The sequence below is a fragment of the Netta rufina genome, assembly GCF_964035555.1.
Source record: "Netta rufina genome assembly, chromosome: 4".
Classification (NCBI taxonomy): Eukaryota; Metazoa; Chordata; class Aves; order Anseriformes; family Anatidae; genus Netta; species Netta rufina.
In genome coordinates this window covers 44,857,224-44,879,350 of record NC_140127.1, presented here as the reverse complement: position 1 = coordinate 44,879,350, position 22,127 = coordinate 44,857,224, and the positions used below count along the sequence as shown (strand labels likewise).

Genomic DNA, 22,127 nt, shown 5'->3' with positions numbered 1-22,127 from the left:
CTTTAGCTGTGGGTTGGTAAGAGAACCCAAAACCTTCCAGGAAAGTAGATCAATGGGTTTTAAAGTTAAAAAGAGCCTTGACTTTATGAAGTTTAACATCCTATAGCACATATTTTTTGCCATAAACTAGCATAACATTATATCATTGTTCAACTTTTCTAATGATGATCTTGGTGATAATCAATGGCAGCACTCCCATGAACTCAAAGAGCAATATCCTACCTCATCTTCTGGAAGGACTTTTTAGATTTAATCTGACACTTGAAGAATTGTATCAGACACTAAAGAACAGTAACTAACAAAAATGTACCTGAATGCACTAACTCTTTTCTTCTTTGACCTCACTAATGCTGTATTTTCCCATTAAAAAAATAATTTAGAAAGCTTCTCCTTAAGACCAGAAGCAAAAAAGCATATGCAGACCTGCCAAATTCCCAATATCATTATCCTGCTATTGGAAAAAATTTGGTTAAGGAAATATTTCAGTGCTTAACTTGCAAGCCAAGGATATTTCATTATTCAATGCTTGCTCCCAGGAAAACCATTCAGGAGATAGCTTAGAACTATCTTTGCTCAATTTAATCATTTAACACACTTCTGCATGCTTTCACTAGTCTTAGGGTGCAAATTCTACATACATTCCCCCAAATTCCCCCTCATTGTTTGGGAACAGAGAACTCATATTTGAATTTTTGTGTGGGTACTAATAGGTATTAGAAGCAAAGGAGAAACAGGGCCCCTTTTTCTAAAGACTTGAGTTGACACAGTCCATAATCTTATAATTTGCCATATGCATAGCTCTTATTAATGAAAACTACTGCTTGAAGGCAAAGCTTGGGGATGGGAAAGAATATATTAAGATGGAGGAATTCCATTTGGTTGTTCTCATTGTGAGCCTGGGTTAAAAAAAAAAAAAAAAAAAAGAGTTGAGGTGAGCTTGTCACTGCATCTCCTCTACTGATTGAGTGATTACAGAGTATCTCAAACATATCCCACCACCCACCTGGGAAGGGTCAGAACACTGCCACTGGAAGGGCTGGTGCTCTGGACTGAGGAGTACCAGTAAATGCTGCTTTGCATTAAGTTGTTTATGAGCTGAGACCCAAGATTTTGTCTTAACAAGATCAATGCTTACCAGCCTGAAGTCTGTCAGGTTGGGAAATGTACTTAAAAGATCTAGAGAGATCCCCCAAAATCCAAACCTATTATCAGGTAGGCCTAACTTACTGTAGAGATGTTTCTGTTTGTCTAAAAAATGAAAAGCTTTCTAACTAAAAGTTACTTTTTTTTTTTTTTTTTTTGTCTAAAAGACTTCTGTGTGCATAGATGTCATACAGCAAAGCCCTAGGCCTACAATTTATGATAAAGCATACCTGAATTCATTTGTAACTTTATTTTTAATTCCTTAATTTCATACTGTTAGAAACACTAGCAATTACAGCAGTCGGTGCTTCTGCTTCCTGTTCATAATAAACCACTGCAAATCATTAATTCTACTTAAATAAATTTACTAGCCTCTGCTTTTGCTGTAGGGTTGTTAATAGAAGAGACAAAGTATTTTTTGTTTGTTTGTTTTTTTCCCTGTTTTTTAAAGGCTGTATACAGGAAACACTGATCTTTGATCCCTGATCTTGAACTTCATGACTAACATCTAGCTAATCAATTAATGAGAAATGTAACGGCTGGAAACTATGAGCTAATGCTCAATAAAATTAAACTAAGTATTGATTACATTAACTTAAATATCTCTAAGGCCAGCATAAATAAGAGAAACATGTTAGTTAGCTAAATTTATTATAGCAACTAGCCAATAAGCATTTGATTGTGGCAGTACTATGTTGCCCTTAGTTAAGATGCCAAAATTTTATTGTTACATGCAGAAAATCCTGCAACGTTGCAGGTAGATAGAAACTACTTATAAAATAGAACACTTATTATGCAATTTCTATATAATGGAAAGGCCTAAATTGATTTTTTTTTCCTAAACAAAAAATAGGTCACCACTTCAGTGGGAGAAAAAATTTAAAGATCTCAAGTCCAGGCACATTTAAACAAAGCTACTCTGTTAGGTAATAGCGAGATTGAAGAGACTATACAACGTTAGGGTTGTTTGTAATCCCCAGATTAAGGTTAATCATTATTTTCATTAAAAACAACCTATTTAACAGATAGTTTTTAAACACAGTTATGCATTACTGATGCTGGCAAGACATCTAAGGGCATTGATTACTACTGCAGCAAAAAATACTGCTTTGAAAGCTGGCTAGTTATCAGATCTGAACAAGTAACCTTAAATTGGAAATCATTGTTCAACAGGGGCAAAACAGTAGTCCAAGGACAAATCCCTATTAACCCCACTTTGCTACTGATGTTCAGTCATCAGTCTAAAAGAAACCACAAAGTCACTGCTGGTAAAGTTTGCAGCTGATGTAACTAAAGCAGCGAACAACAGTGAAAACGAGCAGCTGACCTACAGAAATCTCATTTGCCTGGTAAGCTCTGCTATTGTGGGCAACATATGTTTGTCTCATCATAATGAAACATGTTGAGCCATCAAAGGCTCAGGATCAACACTGTGAACTGTGGCTTCACTGAGGACTTACACGCCTAAATAAGGCCCAATGACACTGGCTTCAAGCCTGAGAGCCACACAACAGTTCAGAAAAAGCTTCAGGAATTAGACAGGATATTCAATTGAAGACAGTCTTACAGAGTTGACCCTTTGATTAAAGAAACAACGCCATATGTATGAGAAAGGAACAAAAATTGTGGGGAAGTGTACTTCTACTCTATCCAATGGAAATATTTTCTGCTATTTGTTTGCTGCTGTTAAACTGGAAAAGGATCAATAAATAATTGTGAGAATAATAAGTTTTGGAAAGCTTTCTTTGAATTCAGAACATATCTGTGCCAATATACGTATGTTTTAGAGCTGCAAAAGTCGTACTTTTAATAGATAAAGGAATAGGCTAAATGGCTTATGCTCATGCTGACATCGCTTCTCATTCAGAGCAAATGCGCAGTTGGGCTATGTCTCAAGCACATGACTTAGACACTTTTCCTACATAGAGGTTTGTGGTCCTAGCAGCAGACCAAAATAAGATTAGATATCATTCCAAGAAGTCACTGGTACAAACAACACTATGAAGTATTCCAATACATGTCTTAGTTGGGCAATTGGAGTACCAGGACTACTGAGCATCTACGAGTGCAACTGCCTTGCATTAAACTACAGTGACCTCGTTATCAGGTTCAACATACATCAGCATTCTGATCTTCATATTATAGGGCTCAGATGCACAACCTAGATCATCAGCTGGTAAGCTGAGCCCCAGTTGCTGTCTATGCATTCACTTGCAGCCCACAACAAATAACAGGTGCATCTAATTTAGCTTTTTATCTTCACCAGGGCTACATTTTGCAGCAGTAAGTTTCCTTGCTACCCCTTCTTACCACATGTTGATTGGTATCACAGAAGAGGTTTGGGTTGTATAAACTGCACTGCTTTCAAATGAAGTCAAAGGAGAACATCTAACACGTGGTACTTGGCAAGGGGTCTTCAGGTCACATAATTGGGCTAGAGCTCATCTAAAGTAAAACCACTGCAGTGAACGCAGCGTGAAGGCTGGGCACTCAGCATTGGCTTTTTCTACAAAACCTCTCTTGTGCCATGTACTAGTGTGAGAACAGCTACAGCATATTCCCCCCAATTTATCCATCTTTTGCTGGTTAAGAATCTGACTTGCTGCAAATTGCCACTTGCTGCAAGCACCCACGATTGCCCCAATACCAGCATCAGGCTGCAGCTACCACCAACCCACAGTAAGTTACTACACCATGCTTCTCCCCCCACATACCTGTGCCTCTGGGATGTTACCTCTCATCAGTGCATCACTATACCTAGACCCACAGCCCCACCTCAGCAGTCCCCAGGCTCAGTTCCTTGCTTCTTCCTGGTGCTGCCAGGCCACTTACTTTTTCCTCCACAAGGGAAAGAAATAGAGAGAAACACATTCTCTTTTATCAGCCTTTCACACCAATAATCTCCCGTTAAATCAAACTGCTGACAACCAAGATCTGATCCTCCTGATGCCTTACTCAGTTTCTAGCCTAAGTCTTTAGAGACTCCTGAAAATCCTTTGGAGAGCCCTAGTCCCCTGTTGCAGCAGCTGCATGTGATGAGGTACCAGGTGAAGGGAGGGAGGAGCCACCCACCCCTCTTCCCCCAGGGCCTTCTGCCCTGGTGAGGAGTGCTACTGCTTCTTCGGATGGCTCACAGTGCACAGTGGTGTTCTGGCCCCTCTGTGGTGCTCAGATAACAAGAATGTAGGCTAAGTTCTTCACAAAAGAAGTTTTTCCTAAGATTAACTTCTCTGTGGATATGAAGAATTGCACATCACTAGACATTTTAAGGAGCTAGTAGAATTCCTGCTAGTGAGAAATTCTGGACTTGGGAGTTATTTGGGAACAAATAGAAATGACGTACTTCAGGTAAACTGTCCAAGTAATCCAGCACTGCTCTTCAAACCTTCTAGCAGCACAGCAATCTAGAAACCTGAAATCAGAAAATATTATAACAATTGACTCAGAATAATCTCAAGGCTAATGACAAAGTTATTTTTTTGTTTGTTTGTTTGTTTTTTTTTAAATATATTCAACCACTTTAAGACTTAAGAAATCAGAAATGTACAATTCATTACGGGCAAAACATGTGCAGCATTGACCAAGAAAGATCAGTACTACTGCAGCGCACATATACCCTCTAAAATAATTTCCTCAAAAATTCTGGAATTGGGAGTAGATAGTTCCTTTGCCACTTCATTGGAAATTTTGTGATTAGAAGAAAAAACAGTCTAATAAAAGCATGATATGCAACTTGAGTAATAAATAATAATAATATTCATACAATATTAGTATATTGGTACAGGCTCAGCTTTGCTGTGTTATGCCTGTACTGCAAGTACTGAAAAACTATGATTTTTTTTACAAACATATTTTTCTAGTAGTGAGATCCCATTCATAAATTATGGGGAGAAAAACCACATCTGTCCTTCCCAAGGAAAATTCCATCCCAAAGCAGACAGGCAAGAAGTAACTGGGGAACCTTGTGCTGCAGTATAAGGCAACAGAAATCACTGCTTTTGGAAGAATCTCTTCTGCTTCATCATCATATGTGCCTTGCTTTAAGGTCCCAAGAACCACGTAAAGGTGTCTTATTGTTCCCTTTGTGGCTAAACTGTATTTCTGGTAACAAAGGCAGCTTCCATTTCCCAGTGAGCTGGCCAAAGGCTTCCTGCCAAAACTTCCTTTGAGAGAAAACCATTCATTAAGCAACTCCTTTACCAGGAAGATCCTAGTTTCCACAAATCTTTTTTTTTTTTTTTTTTTTTTTCAGAAATCTGAAAAAAAAAAGTTTATACAAATAAATTATTTTTGTCATTTTTGTGGGTTTCCAGTGAAGACAAATAAATAACATCCAAAATGATTACAGCTTGTCTGGTAAGACAGTCTACATGTTGCTGAGTAACCTGGTCATATCCCGAGACTAAAGCAGTACAAATGATGATGGTGTATTTCTACCCTAGCAGCAACCTGCTAGAACTTACTATTATAATATGCTATACAATCCCTTGCTTGTTTTTTGTGAGTGCTCTCTCCTCCCTTTTATTCCCCCCAAAGAAACACCAAAAACAGGGTAATACTGAGGTTACCTTACATTAACATTGTTCAAATTCAGGAGGCACAGGTGCCTTGGGGAGGGGCTGAGAAAAAGGCTGACACAGTCAGGAGAACCATCAATAGGTACAGCATGCACAGTGTGATCTTGTGATGGTAAAATCATGTTGAAGACTTGATTTATGTAGATAAACCTGGAAATATAATATGGATAGGAAATTTGCTCTAATGTGCATATGAACTGCAATGGAACCAGACAGTGATGTATAGTGACTTACAGAAATTTCTTTCCTGCATGTCCAGTCACAGAGGGGGTTGAATTTTCTTACAAAGGTCCAAGTATCTCACAACTAGTGATCTTTCAACAATTCATGAGGGAGAAAAAGGGACTGAAGGGCCCTTTCAAGAACAGTAAAAAGAAGTTTAATGTCCTGGTCTATTTTCTTTGAATGCTACCAAGGAGTCTGTTAAAAAATAATGACATCGTTTGAGCTGTATATAATTTATATACTAATTTTATTTATATATTAATATATATACTAATTTTTATTTATATACTAACATTGTACTATGTACTAACATTGCACATATGTACTTTTTGACATAAATCACTGAAGTTATGGAATGGGTAACAATTTCTCTCCTTAGACAGCTGTAATAGTGATCTATGGCAGAACTGACCCCATCTTCTCAGACACTTAATAAAGAATCAGAAACAAGCTTTCTTTTTTCATAGGTATCACCTTACACTATTTCTGTATTCACATGTTACTATAATTACTGTTCACATGTCTTTAGAAAAAGGGTCACTCTACATTCTTCCTAGCATCCACATTAAATATTTATATTCAGGCTTGGGGTGCCCTGTAAAATTTTAACAGCATAACTTCCAATTTCAAAAAACAATAACAAAAAATTAACCTAAATCCTAGTTCATATATGAAGCACAACAATAATGACTGTCTAAACTCATTTCTTCCCAAAGTACAAGGATGTTTATGTTCTTGCCTAAGGGAAGATAAACACAGCAGCATACCACTCCATATTTGTAAATGTTAACTCCCCTGCAAGGTAGTAACCAGCTTCTGTATGCACCGGCCATCTGTTTCTTCACTGCTCAAAAAGCCATAATATGACATACAGGTATGCATAAATCGAAACAACAAAGATCTATGGCCCCACCACAGAAAAATATGTTCAATCTCACTCTTCATTCTACACATTATTCTGACTTCAAGAAACTTCAAAATAGCCTCCAGAAATGACTCCTAGACCCTAGCCTATCAGCATATTGGGGATAATTCCATAGGTCTCTGGGACTACTAGTTGCTCAGGACCAGTATATATCAGAAGTAACTCTCCTAGAGTCAGTGGGGACTGACTGCTGTTGTGAGTGTGATAGAGCTATGCTACTTCTATAAAATTTTCAAGAAAGTACTCTGAAGATTTTATTAATCATTGTAACACATTGGATGATGTACTGACCTATCAATTGAGTATTGTCTAAGGCCAAAGTACTCACACAAACAGATAAAAGATACAGAGAAATGAACCCAAGGACAACCCTTTTATGTGTATGTGTCATTCTAAAATACTCCTGCAAGTATCCTGGTTAATAATAATGTACTGTTTGCCAAATATGTATTTTAAAAATAGCAGTCTACTGTATGGCATACCTTGAGTGGTGTTAAAGCTGTCTAGGCTTTGTTATACACAAACTATGATAAGTTATAACATGCTGCCAATGGAAAAAGGAGTGAAACAGCAAAAACCAAGCTGCACAGATTATTGAATGAGTACTTAATGGGGAAGACTGAACCCTAACAGTAGTGTCTTAATTTTTAATAAATCAAGGAACTTATTCAGATCACTAAACATGGATTTAGGACTTCAGTGATTCAGAAGTTTATAATTTGGCAACTAAACCTATGGCTGGGCACCTAAGGAAAAGTGTCCAGTATATCAGAAATCCGCACATGTACAGCCCTAATAGAATGCAGGTGTTGATATTCTGCCTAGAGTAGCCTGACGTTATACATTCTTCTTTTGAAACCTTGTCCTGGATTTCAGCTCTTGTAGTCTTCTATTTTGAAGTTACTGAGATTTTTTTGCTTTTCTGCTAGACTCTGATTGATTGGTGTCCCAAACCCAAACTTCCATGTCTCCCTTTTCTCCAAAAAAAAAAAAAAAAGTCCATCCTTCTTGACATCAAGCTCACAAGCTCAATAAAGCAGAAGTTTTTGTATTTGTTATTACTGGCCAGAGCAGTATTAACTTCAAATGGGACAAGTTATTGTTTTGTGTTACCAGAAATTTGTATTTGATCAGTAACACTGATCTTTTTCATTTCGTACAGATAAAATTAAGTTGGGGACATAATTGCTGCTGTTTTCAAATAAACACTAATTGTGCAATTTGGAATTTTGTTTTTGACTTGTTGTAGGTTCGCAGCAAAAGCAAAGCAGCTAAAGCTGGCCTTTGTGAGGGGGATGAGGTGGTGTCTATCAATGGCAAACCCTGTGGAGACTTAACCTATGCTGAAGTTATCGTTCTGATGGAAAGCTTGACTGACGTCCTGCAGATGCTTATCAAGAGGTACAGGAATGCTCAGAATGCTTTGGTGCGATTCTGTTTGGTGAACCATGTGGAAAATGCTGGTGCTGAATGCACTCATTTTGCAGACTTCTACTGTGAGCTTCTGATAGCATTCTTATTTTTGTCTGTAAATCTGTTGGTATGGAAAAGCGAGGGAAGACGGAGTATTTTATCTGAAGGAATTAAGTATATAATTCAAACAGCACAGTTCAGGCACAGAATTAAGAATCCAGTCTCCAAATATAACAATTTTATTTCTTATTAACCGTCCTTGCTTCTTACAAGGTGTCCACTACTGTATCTGCATACTGCAGAGTCTTGAGTTCAATATTCTCTCCACCCCTTTGAAGTAGTGAAGTGTTGTTATTCCCCATAGATAGGGAAGTGAGGCTTACAAAAAGCAAAGGCTGTACAGATGGAGAAAGTGTGTTACATAGATATGCCTTGATGATGACATAGCAAATGGTCGTCTTGGGTGGCAAAATGTGTGAGTAGTCAGGAGGGTGAGAGGGTCTGGAAATCATGAATTCTATTTTTGTAACCGTTATCGCTTCACTAGATGAGGTGGGGCAAGACACTTACAGCTCTCTGGATCTCAGCTTCTCCATTTATAAATTGGTGATAGTGCATTTTACTTTTTTTTTTTTTTTGAGCTTCTTAGAGTAGAGAACCTTCATGTGAATTTATGAGCGAGCAAGCATTACTGCTCACTGAATATTGGTCTACTCCTAGGGGGTTCTGTAATGGTCATCAGTTTAACATATGATGTCCTGAGTTGGGAACCACCAACAGTGAGCACATTCTTCCCAAACTTTGTGCATTCAGATAATATGAAGTCTGAACTGCCTTCAGCATGTGCTAAAAGAGGAAGAAAAGACCTTAGACTTTCCCATTCCTTGTAAGGAATTATGGCTCCCTGCTGAACTGCTGCAGTTCCCTGTATCTGTTCTCACACATGCAGAAGGAGGAGGACAGACAGGGCCAGGATTCATCACAACAGCTAACAGAGCAGTGTCACTGGAAAGGCTGAAAGGACTCTGCTGAAAAAAGGCGCTTGCCTGTCGTTGCCAGAAATGTCGAAAAAAGCAAGTGACATTCCTCTGTGTTTTCTGCAACCTGTGTAAGGGGAACTTTTCCTAGTGTCTCAGAGTTTGAAGTCACAATCTGCCTTCAAAACAAAATGCTCTGAAAGAATACCCATTTTGTTTATAACAGACATTTTGCATGGCCTGTGTGCATCTTGTTTTCAGCTAAGCAGTGGATCAATGTGATGAGATCAGGGGAACAGTGATAGCTGAACATTACAGCTTACCTTCTACATAGCGCATACCTCTTGTTTCTGGTTCAGCAATGTATCATCTGAATGCTCCTCATGTGATATCTACATTCCAATGTTTTTAATTCATAGCATGACAACTGGAAATGCACTTGTGAAAATTATATTTGTGGCTGACTGGCTGCCTGCTTTGCAGCCATACAAATAATTCCATATGCTTTGACTCCTAGTTTGCTGCTGCTCTTTAACTGACATTTCAGTTGGTATGAACCACATTATGCTCTAGCTGAAAGTGCCTGCACAACTTCTATTCACTCCACTGCTTCTGCTTGAATGTATGGTGAACAGTGATATGTGTTCTGAAAATCAGACTCAAACCAGAGTGTTTATAACCTGTAATTCAGCATTTCATGGAATGAAACTGTGTTTCTGATAAATTTCAAGAAAATTGCTGTTGCTCAACAGTTGACTTGCCCTGAAAGTGACTAAAATGTTCTAAAGGTATTAACTACAAGAATCTGTGAATTTCTTCTCATCAGCTCATCACCCCCAACTCCCAGTACCTCCTGTCAGTATCTTCCCTGGCAGGGAGAATGAACGGAAATGCTTCTCCTCCCTTGTCACGCTCTTTATGGGTAATAGCCCATCAACACCACCACCAGAAGGATTTTTCAGGAAGTGTCTTATCACACTCTTAGAGAACAATGAGAAGCAAGTCATTCCTTTCCTGAGTAGCCATCTCATGAAAAGGCTAGAAATCATAAGGAAGGAATAATGCCTAATTAAAGTGGTATTCCAATGGTAATCTTTGCATCCAAACTTATTTCGCTAGTATGGAAGAGTATTTCTTCTTGGAAGGCTTTTGACCGTTCCTGAACTATTTACACAAAGGATGAGACTTTCAAAAGCATTTATTGTTGACCTAATTTGGCTCTTACTGAACTCACTGGTAGAAAAATTAGATTTTAAAGTAGTTTTTGAAATGCTACTGGGGCTTTGATGTCTAGAAATGTTTTCCTGATCTCCTGTAAACCACAGTCAGTTCCTGACCAGCAATGCCCACAAAATCTTTGGTTTTCAGGATCAGAGGAAAGAGACATCCTGCAGGGCAAGCACCCTCCAGATGCCATGTGGGGAAGCATATTACTGACCTTCCCAACAAATGATGAACAGATGTATCCAGGAAACATTGAGAGTGGGGACAGAAAAGCTAGCCTGCCCTTTTCACATCAGTGTTAGCAACTCCTGGGCTACTGCTGAGTCTAGAAACAAAATTTCTAGGGGTAGGCAGGGAGTGTGCTCAATGCATACCAAAATGAAATGCACCATGTAGGGAGTAAAACATGACTCTGAGACAAACCCTGCTGTGCTGACTCCATGAGTTCTGCTTCCTTCCTGGAATTATACCAGGGATGTTGTTCCTGCAGAGAGCTGGAAAGACCTGAAACAAAAATAATAATTTGACAAAACAGAATCATAAATAACAAAAAAGAGATCAGACCATGTATTCTGCTTCTTGACACATGGATACACATTTATGTCTATATAGAGTAGAAATATATCCATAAGTAGCAAAGGCCTTTTAAGGTGGAAATCTTTCTCTCTCATACATACACACAATCACTCAGCTACCAATAAAGGCTAACATTTAGCTGACCCACCCCCAGTCTCATATCCAACATGGAAATGTTTATGGATTTCTATAATTTATCTGTACTTAAGAGCAGTGCAACTGATCACCCAAATAGCATAATGTGATGGAATCCAGCAGCCCCCACAAGGAGCTCCCTAAATCAAAATCTGTCTGACCTTTATGTAGCTCCGTATGTGGTTTAATGGATGTTATACATTTTATGCTATTTGAGGCAGACACACACTACTACAAACAGTATGCCACATGGCTAGAAATGCAAGTGTTATTGAAGCTTCTTCAGTATACTGACAGATTTATTTCTTCTGTCGCTTCTTCCAGCCTTTCTTTGTAGGGGGTTCCAAAGTTTCAGAATAGTTGGGACCTGCTTTTGATTTCAGAAAACACTATAGTACTTAATGTGAATACTTTACTGAGGGTACCTACCTCTCCCCTCATTTGAAAAAGTGCTTTGCTACCTTCTAGTCTACAGAAAGCCTTAATAGCATGTTGCAGTCTTGTGCAGAAAAAGGTTTCTTCTTAAATTACTAAATAGTCAGTATGGTCACTACTTTTCAGAGTGCTGAAAGAGGAAGCTACACGAAGAGACATAAAAACAATGACACAGCCCAACTGGACCAGGGGAATGAATAGTTCAAAAAAGGGAGTTAGTGAGGTACGCAGTAGGCTTCAGGAAGTCAGTCATATTTGCCAATCAGAAATATGTTTTTTTTTTCATAATTAGGAAATACTGTCTGGCTTCAGTAACCTGTCTCATTGGATCACCAGAACAGGCCCAGAATGTTTAAATTATTCTGTGATGCATATATGGATGATGATTCTCACAGGAATTCTTTGAATGTGTATTTTAAGTATTCAATCCCCTCCCTCTCCTTTCCTCCCTCCCTCTTATCCTCATCCAGTTCTTATCTGTTCCTTAAAGAGTAAACTACTTGAGACAGCAAGTGTGTGTGAGGAAGGTGCCTAAAGCAGTTGTGGTAGTAGCCACAGAACCAAAAAAAAAAAAAAAAAAAAAAGCACAGTTCTGGTGTCATGCAAATTTTCTCATGCACATATGAAAGATGAAGAAGTATTGTCCTAGAAGTCTCAGTAGCATCACTATAACAGAAATGCATCTGTGAAAGCAAACTGATGTTAGAAATGATATGATTCAATACTGCAGAAGGATGGTAGTAGGATCATATCCTACAGCAATAATGTAATTTCCCTCTTACCGAACTGTTAACTTGAAGAATTTTGGAATATACAAATATGTTTGAATTTAAGACCTCTACATACTGGGAAAATTCTTCTACTTAAATGGACCTGCTTGCAGGTACCACAATTAAGTTAGGGGAAAAATAGTATACAAAAGTTGCTTTTGTAACTGTACTTACAATTACTGTACTTACAGCAGCTTAATTTCTTGAATTACTTGTTTATGTATGTGCAGATCCTCCAGTGGAATAAATGAAGCTTTGAGTGCTGAAAGAGAAAATGGAAAGCATGATAACATAAAAAACGAGGACTATAGGGAGAGCGCTACACTGCAGATTAATACAGCCAAAGAAATACCCCATGGAGACTTATGCATCACAGAGATATACAGTGAGACTCACCAGGCAGCAGGAGAAAGCAACATACACTTTTCTGAAATGAAACAACAGACCACACAAAGCCACAGAATTGCTCCTAAAGTAATAGGCACCTCCAAAGTGCTTGTGACAGATGAATCTGCTCTCAAAGGGAAGAGAGAAGAAAGAAGGCCAGGCACTATGGTTGAGTTGCAGTTGTCCCTCTCAAATGACGGTCACAAGAGCACCAATGCTCCTGCTGTGACTCTCCTAGGGGCAGAAAAACGCGCCCCTTCAGGGAAAGGACCCACTGTACAAGAAGATGGAACTAACCCCGTAATCGCAATTCCCCTGGGTGTGAAAGAGGGCAACATCCAGTGGTCAAGCAAAGTAGTCCAATTTTCTAGTGGCAAAGAGGTCAAGAGGATCCAAGGTGCAGCTCCATCTATCCCCAGGGTGGAGGTGATCCTAGACTGTTCAGACAGGGAGAAGGAAGCACCCAGGTCTCTAGCTGAAAGGGGGTGTGTTGATTCTCAAGTGGAAGGAGGGCAGTCAGAAGCACCTCCTTCCCTCCTCTCCTTTGCAATCTCACCAGAAGGCACAGAGCAGGGAGAAGACAACCAGCACTCAGAAAGGGATCACAGACCTCTCAAGCACAGGGCGAGGCACGCAAGTAAGTATATCCCATCTAATCATTCACACTGCCTAAGGGTATCTTTTGTAACTTGAAACATCTTTTCAGAATTCAGATCGCATTAGGAAAAAAAATGTTTAGACTTTTTTCTGCAGTTTTCTAACTTCCCTCTCTCTTTGTCTTCTAAACAGTGTTTGTATTCTTGCTTTATGTATTTTTTTCCAAGGTAATGCAAGGCTCCTGTTGATGAGCCAAGTGTATACCCATGTCTTAACTGTGCTGAATAATTTTGCTTGGTAGACTTCCACTTGGAAATTACCTCATGACTTTGTCCAACTAAATAGACTTATATCTCCAAAATAGGATGAATTCTGCTGGGCTTCTCATGTACGTTAAAAGGAAATCTGTAGAATATTTAAAAAAAAAAAAAAAAAGTTGCTGACACACATCTAAATGAATCCTGTGGATTTCTCCTTTTACAGCAAAAACTTTGTCGTCATTTCCATCATCTAAAATCAAAGCCATGCTTCTGCTCTTGATAATAAAAAGTTGATAATAAAAAAGGCTATTAGAAAAGCTTGATGTTGTCTGCAGAAGAGATTTTGACAGACACTAGCATATGTATAACTGTTACATGATCCTTTCAGTTTTGTCAGTCTTCTCTAGACTGTAAAGTGAACTATTTCTTCTGACTCCAAACCCAGAGGTCAACTCCAAAATCTGTCCAAGAAATTTACATGAAAGTACACTTGAAACTGAATCCAGTATCAGTTGAGTGTAGATATGTAAAAATCATTTATTATTTTATTAATTTGGGACCTTTCTATTGTTTTTGTTGTTTGTTTGTGTTTCCCAACAATGTTAAGAATCCTGTCCAGGGATTTAGTAACAGTATGGCAAAGCTGCTTGAATGCATGCAATGATATACTGTAGCAACAAGCTATTTTATATGCAGCGTTGGAATTAGCCTGCTAACCCGTTGCTAATTCCTCTGTAAGCATATTTTTAGCATGATAACCATTTGTATCTTATTGGCAAGTGGATTAAGCAGTTACTTATGCCTAAGTGTCTGTATCGAATCGACATATTTTTGGCATATTAAATGGACCATATAAAAAGAGTGCACATACTTCACATTTTGGTTGTGTAGCTAGAACCAGCTGTGGGACTGTGCCTGTCTTTCTCAGTGAATTACTTGCACTGCTTTTCCAATGAGGCAAAAATATACAGAACAAACTACATATTACATGATATATTCTTCTTTCAAATCAGACATATTCTGCCTTTTTCCCATTTCAACTACGTCATTCTCAACTATTGCTAAGCTAGTTGCAGACATTATGATTAGGAACCATCAATTTTACCCATAAAAATATTTGTTTTTATAATTATTTGTAAAATACAATCTACACATTAAAGCCTTCACAAGGTAATAGTCTGCATGCAGCAAATACCACACATATAAGATGTTTCTGTAAAATTAAAAGCTATAACACAACATCTAAGTTTAAACTACAGAAGAATATTTATTACAGGTGTTTTATCTCAGCAGAAATTTTATCTGTAAATAGTTATCAGATTATATTTATCTGATTAATATTTCTTCTGCCAATCTATTGATTAAATAATTACAGAGATGAGTTAGGAAAAGATACACTATTAATTAAAATGAAGAGTCTCAGTTTTTGCTTTCCACAAAACTGCAAGTATCTCCTGAATCCCCCTCCTAGCAAAATAGTCACTGCTGATGCAAGTAGCTTATTTGAAAGCATGGAACTTGCATGCTGAAGGGTGACCGTTTCTGTTTGCAGAGTCACTCTAATGCTACAGGCCATACTTTTGGAAAATGTCTCCAGCAACTATTGTAAGCATTTGGCTTGTCAAAGCAGTGAGCCAAGGATTTCGTGATTTGGCCCCCTTGAAATAAAATACTACAAATTGCTGGTACAGACACCGCGCTCTTTTCTCTTTTATAGGTTCTTGTGAGAACCATTGGTCTAGTCATGCTGTCATCTGGCATGATGGCAAAACTCCAAGTTTCTTTAATAGGAGAAGTATCAGGCTCCATCCTCTGACATAGCTAAAAGGATCATTAATAGAAAATACAGCACAGGGCTTTCTTTAACCAGTTTGCTTTATTTATGAGAGCAGAAGATATTAAATAATGTGCTGTTCTGTTTTCATATATCAGAGGCACACTTTTTCCTTTTGAATTTAACTGGAAGGGGACCTTTGATTTAGGCAGGAACAGCTTTAAAATATTTCTTTTTAAAAGGGAGAGTCATGCTGACATACAGTGCACCTATCAGCTTTACAACTGTGTATATTCTTGCTCCACATGACTTGATGAAAACCAATAGTTTATGCTTTAAGAAATACACATTACTGATGCATGGTAGTGAATACTCTTGACAAGTTAGATGAGTCTCCTCCAATCAGTTTTTAAATGTGTATTCATTCTTGCCACATTTTAAAAATAAATATTCTGGAGATGTTATATCCAACACAATTTTGGATTATGTTTCAGAGAAGTTAAGTTTGTTAAAGGACTGAAACCTGCTTTACATTTTTACAACTGTGTACTGTGGGGCCAAACTCCCACTGTCTTCCAGGGGGCTGAAAGTTAATGCTAATGGTTTCTTTGCATGACTCTGTGGATATATACTTGCTTTTAAATAGCCAATGCATATAAAGGTACCTACTTTTATCAATCATACACATTCTGAAAAGTAAAATAAACTCATAAATGGCAGAAGCTGCTACTGCCGTCAGACACAACACACAATTTCATTTTTTCTCAGATGTTAAGCAGACATGGGCCTGGCTGGCTGTGAATCTCTTTTGTAAGCCTAGAACTGTGGTAAAACACTTGAATTGAAGAAATAAGAAAATACTGTCCAGCTGTTCCTGCTGAGATGACTTACAGGAATAAAAGAAATTAGAAATGGACACACGTGATGTTCCTGTTGAAGCAAAGAAAGAGATGTAGCCTTTGAATTTGTATGGGTGTGCCTCTAACTAAGGAATGCTGGGTGGGGAATTTATACCACAGTTGCTACTGTGGGCAAAGCTTCAGCATAACAATCTCTCCATGCACAAGAAAATAAATGTTTTAATACGGGGAAGAGGGACAGTAGGTAAATTTCACTATAGACAGATGCGTAACTATTTGCTAATATAATCCTTGCATTTTTGTGGGCTGCATGCAATTAAATGTGCACTTTGATTCTTTCCACAGGACTCCGGCGAAGTGAGAGCCTGTCAGAGAAGCAGGTCAAAGAAGCCAAATCTAAATGTAAAAGTATTGCATTGCTGCTGACAGCAGCTCCCAATCCCAATTCCAAGGGGGTGTTGATGTTCAAGAAGCGTCGTCAAAGGGCAAGGAAATATACTTTAGTGAGCTACGGTACTGGGGAGCTAGAACGTGACGAAGACGAGGGTGAAGAAGGTGAAGGTGAAGAGGGGGACAAAGAAAATACTTTTGAAGTGAGTTTGCTTGCAACGAGTGAGTCAGAAATAGATGAAGATTTCTTCTCTGACATTGACAACGACGGCAAGATTGTGACATTTGACTGGGACAGCAGTCTACCTGAGGTGGAAAAGAAGACAAAAAGTGGAGACGAGATGCAGACACTTCCAGAGAGCACAGGTAAAGGGGCCCTCATGTTTGCCAAGAGACGGCAGAGAATGGATCAGATCACAGCTGAGCAAGAGGAGATGAAGGCACGCACAGCGCATGCAGAGGAGCAAAGGGAAGTCACCATGTCAGAGAACTTCCAGAAAGTAAGCTCTTCAGCCTACCAAACAAAAGAGGAAGAAATGTCAAGACAGCAGACCTGCATAAGCAAAAGTTACACAGACGTGAGCCAGAATCATGGTAAAATTGTACAACAAAATGGGTTTGGCTTAACACCAGACACAAACCTCTCTTTTCAATCCTCTGATGCTCAAAAAGCAGCATCTTTGAATAGAACAGCTAAACCCTTCCCTTCTGGGGTTCAAAACCGAGCAGCGGCACCATTTTCACCCACAAGAAATGTCATTAGTCCCCTTTCAGATATACCAGCACCCCCACCCTACTGCTCTATTAGCCCACCGCCTGAGAATTTTTACAGACCTGTATCAGCTCCTGCAACAAGCAAAGCTGCGCCAACCGTGTGGTCACTCACAGAGCCAACTGAACGCATTGCATCCAGAGATGAAAGGATTGCTGTGCCAGCCAAAAGAACTGGGATATTGCAAGAGGCAAAGAGAAGAAGCACATCAAAACCTATGTTCTCTTTCAAAGAAGCACCCAAAGTAAATCCTAATCCTGCCCTGTTGTCCCTCGTACACAACACAGAAGGCAAAAAGGGTACTGGAGCTGGTTTTGAGTCAGGACCTGAAGAAGACTACCTCAGTTTGGGAGCAGAAGCTTGCAATTTCATGCAGAGTCAAGCATCTAAACAAAAGACCCCTCCTCCTATTGCTCCAAAGCCTTCAGTCAAGGTTTCTCCTACTGCTGGTACCCCAGTTTCACCCGTTTGGTCACCTCCAGCTGCGGCTGCTAACAAGGCTCCTTCTTTCCCAGCTCCAGCATCACCTCAGGCAGCGTACCCTGCACCACTCAAATCCCCACAGTATCCTCATTCTCCTTCTGCCAATCCCCCAAATACTCTCAACCTAGCTGGTCCTTTCAAAGGGCCTCAGGCAACACTAGCGAGTCCAAACCACACACCCAAGACACCAGTCACACCAAGTGCTGGAGAAACAAAGACACCCTTTGAGATGCCACCAGCTATGAGTGGAAAAGGAGCACAATTATTTGCCAGAAGGCACTCTCGAATGGAGAAGTATGTGGTCGATTCAGAGACTGTGCAAGCAAACATGGCACGAGCCTCATCTCCAACTCCATCTTTACCAGCTTCTTGGAAATATTCATCTAATGTCCGAGCACCTCCACCTGTAGCTTACAATCCCATTCACAGCCCATCTTACCCTCTTGCTGCTACCAAACCTTCCTCTAAGTCTGCTGCTGCTACCAAAAATACCAAAAGAAAACCCAAGAAAGGTCTCAATGCTTTGGATATTATGAAACATCAGCCTTATCAGCTTGATGCATCTTTATTTACTTTTCAACCTCCAAGTACTAAGGAAGGCCTAGCTATTAAGCAGACGTCAAAGCTGCCTACTTCAAAGCAAGCTCTGTCTTTACGACCACCTGGTGCTAGCTCTCCTACTAACGCCCGGGCATCTTCAGTGTACTCCGTGCCAGCCTACAGCACACAGCCTTCATACCAGTCAAACGCCTCTACCCCAGTAAATGAGTCCTATTCATCTACAGGCTACTCTGCATTTTCTAAGCCGGAAACAACCACTTCCTCTTTGTTTACTGCTCCGAGGCCAAAATTTTCAGCAAAGAAAGTTGGCGTCACTGCACAGGTGTGGAAGCCATCAATTATTGAAGAGTAAACCTTACAGCTGAAACTTAGTGTCCACTTTGCTTGCCATGCATTAATTGTTTGCAGTGGTAACTGGGCACACAAAGAGTGCCAGTAGTATTCCTTAGCTTACTTAATAACTTCAGATGTATCACCTCAAATCTGGGTCCAAAATACTTGAACTTTTTTAAGGAATCAAAATAGATAAACAATTTTAGGATATTTAAGCATAATATCAGGTGCTTTATACACATAACATCCTGCAATAAATTCACACCATTGTGTTAAGTAAGCAGGACACTAGGTTTTTGCTTTAAGATGACTACAACACAAACAACAGTAAGCAGTATTCCTGGCATGTCAAACTAATAGAAAAGAGCTTTCTTTCTGCACCAATTGGAGCAGACCCCTGCACCAATTATGTCCTAATGACCTAGGGATTTGAGGACTTTTTTTTTTTTTTTTTTTTTTTCTAAAGTGCCTTATTAAATGATATTAATAGTAACATGTATTACTAACATACATAGTATAAAATAGGTAAAGTATTAGACTCTGACTGATCACTTACAGAATAGAGCTGGATAGACCTTTGGGTATGCACAGAGCCCCACTGAATTCAGTCAGAATCTGTCCTGGCTCAAAGGTCCTTCCACAAGAATCTGATTGATCAGTCAGGGGCTTAGTTTGTAAGTTATGTGGATCAGCTGTGATCCAAAATCATGAATTGCCTCTGTGATTTCACAGAGAATGTGCTATAAGAGATGCTAGAGTGTTCTGCAGAAGAATAATTTAAAGGAGGTGGAAAGACAGCTGGAAAAATCGCTAAGATTTCCCATTTTGGGGAAATCTGACATCCCAAGCGCAGACATATTTTGAGCTGAAGTTTGCGTTGAATCCAGCTTTTAACATAGAAACTACTAAATTAAAAATATAGGTCAGAGAGGTGAGATGGGTTTTGCAGCTGCAATGTAATGCAATAGTTTCTTGTGAAAGCACAATGACTGAGAACTGAAGGGATACATATATTCAAGATTCTTACAACCAGAGTAGTGTATGCCACAAAAATCAGCACTTAACAGTAAATCATAAATAGTGCCATGTCTTCCTATTGGTCTGTCATACACATTTTTTTTAATTTCACTTTGGGATTTACAGTTCTTCTTCCCACTTTAAATCTTTTTACTCTGGTCTTATACTTTCCCCTTTTACTTCTTGTATTCAGTACAAAGGATTGAAATACTGCTACTGTAGAAAATTCTTAAAAGTCTGTAGTCTTGAAACCTACTGTATAATACTGCAATGAATACATCTTTCTGAAATCAAGGGCCTATATTTGAACAGTTTATCATGTTATTCTGTAAAGAGTCTCGTTTACATCAGTAGTGCTGGGTCTGAAACAAAACATTGTTTGACACAAGTAAGGCTATCAAAATCCATCCCATGTGCAACATGATTAGAGATGTGCAATAAGATTAGAACATCACTCTGTGAGTAAAGGCAGCAGAATCTGTTGGCATATTTGTTTAAGTTATGATCCAGCAAGCTACAGGCCCAAATATGGATCTTTTATATCATAGTGGTGCACAAAGATTTTGTAGAACTATCTGTCTCAATGAAGAAAGCATTCCCCAGTATGAAAAAAAGTCTTAGTCTCGTCCCATGAAGGTAACTCAAACAGCAGTTAAGTTTGAAAAAATAGTAATTTGGTTGGACATATAAAATGCAGATTGGAATCAACTCAACAAAAATCACTTTGAATTTTGGACCTCCAAAATCTCATTCTCTCCGTTAATATCTGGACTGGGATACTGACTGCATTAGAAGAAAATGACCATGTGATCAACCTCTCTTAAAATTCAGGACACGGATGGGAAATTTTGAAGAAAATAGTTTGGAAAACTCAACAAAGAATTACACTACATTTGCCTGGAAACAGAGTAGCAATATTTTAATCCTCTGGAGATCTCCCTTCAATCTGTTTTTCACTGTCAGTATCTATATTTTTCTTCTACCATTAAATTTGTCCCTTTCTTCTCTGCCTGTTTGTGTTTCTTTTCTTTGGTTTGGTTGTTGTTTTTTCCTGTTATGTTTTGCTTTGTTTCACTTATATATACAGTATATATACAGACTGACAGTATCTTTTTAGGGAAATCTGTTTTCTATGTAATTCTGTTAATATGAAATCTCCTTTCTCCTTCCATTTTCCCCCCTTCCCTTTCCCTTTCCCCCCCTTCCCTTTCCCTTTTCACCCCTTCTCCTTCTCCTTCTCCTTCTCCTTCTCCTTCTCCTTCTCCTTCTCCTTCTCCTTCTCCTTCTCCTTCTCCTTCTCCTTCTCCTTCTCCTTCTCCTTCTCCTTCTCCTTCCCTTCCCTTCCCTTCCCTTCCCTTCCCTTGAATAAAGATACCCTGCCAAAGATAAGAGTTGTGCTACTAGAGATACACATAGAAATGTAATCCCTTTCAGACAGCCTCATGTTGCCTTACACGTGTTTGCCTAGAGTCTCCTCTTGTAAAATACACCTGCAAATTATAATCACACTTCTGTACTTGTTCACCTTACCACCTCAAGAATATTTCCCTAATGTGGAAATTTTTAGCAGTTTTGTACTTTCACACAAGTGTTGAGGTTGATGCACATGGCTACTAACAAGATACATCTTGTTAACACAAAGATAAAATGTATGCCTTACCTGGCGTGGTGACCAGGTTCTATCACACTCAGGTCAGTAACTTTTGGAGGTTGTCACCATCTCCTGAATATCCTGTATGAAATGTGTGGATTACTGAAATCTAATGTATATGTGCCTACATGCCACTTTCCATGTAAGAAATAATACGCATTATTATCCTAATTATCAACTTGAAAATCATTTAGCTATTTCTTTCATTAACAGCACAAACCACAATTTTACTTAGAATGTTGTCTAAACAATATTCATGCTGACAACTATAAACATAAAGCCAGCTTCTGTAATCGCAGTACAGAATGAAGCTATTAGCTATTATCTTCTCTTTACCTTGTCCAGAAGAAAAGGAAATTATGTTAAAAATTTGGATCTTGATCAGATTTGGATTTTTTGCTGTTACTCAAATACAGGTGCTTGTATGGCCTATAGCAATGACAGAAGGGCTTTTTAAGGCACCAATATGAGTTAAAAGCAAAAGCCCTAGTGACAGTGGTTCTCTTAATTCAACCAAGATCTTTTGAAAATCCCATTCAAAGACCAAGTCTGAATTCAATACCCTATACATACACCATTCTACATGCATAGTGCTTGGATCCAACTTGCCTTCAAGATTTTTACAAATCAGGTAAGTCTGTA

At 38.8% G+C, this 22,127-nt stretch overlaps 1 protein-coding gene and 1 pseudogene across 2 annotated transcripts in view; one reads left to right on the top strand and one right to left on the bottom strand.

Annotated features, from left to right (window-relative positions):
* The window catches only part of LOC311209471 (protein transport protein Sec24D-like), a 125,992-nt pseudogene extending 113,941 nt beyond the window's left edge, over positions 1-12,051 (bottom strand). Inside the window, exons 1-3 of the transcript XR_014619366.1 lie at positions 10,859-12,051; positions 5,712-5,870; positions 4,487-4,555 (exon numbers count right to left, since the gene is read on the bottom strand). The product of XR_014619366.1 is annotated as a protein transport protein Sec24D-like (transcript). The remainder of the gene's footprint in view (positions 1-4,486; positions 4,556-5,711; positions 5,871-10,858) is intronic.
* Positions 12,052-12,622: 571 nt separating this feature from the next.
* SYNPO2 (synaptopodin 2) lies at positions 12,623-20,843 on the top strand (the record flags this gene model as incomplete). Its single annotated transcript, XM_084286832.1, has 2 exons — positions 12,623-13,424; positions 16,624-20,843. 2 exons carry the CDS (start codon positions 12,623-12,625, stop codon positions 18,834-18,836), a joined length of 3,015 nt encoding a protein of 1,004 aa, XP_084142958.1. The 3' UTR covers positions 18,837-20,843.
* Positions 20,844-22,127: the final 1,284 nt, after the last annotated feature.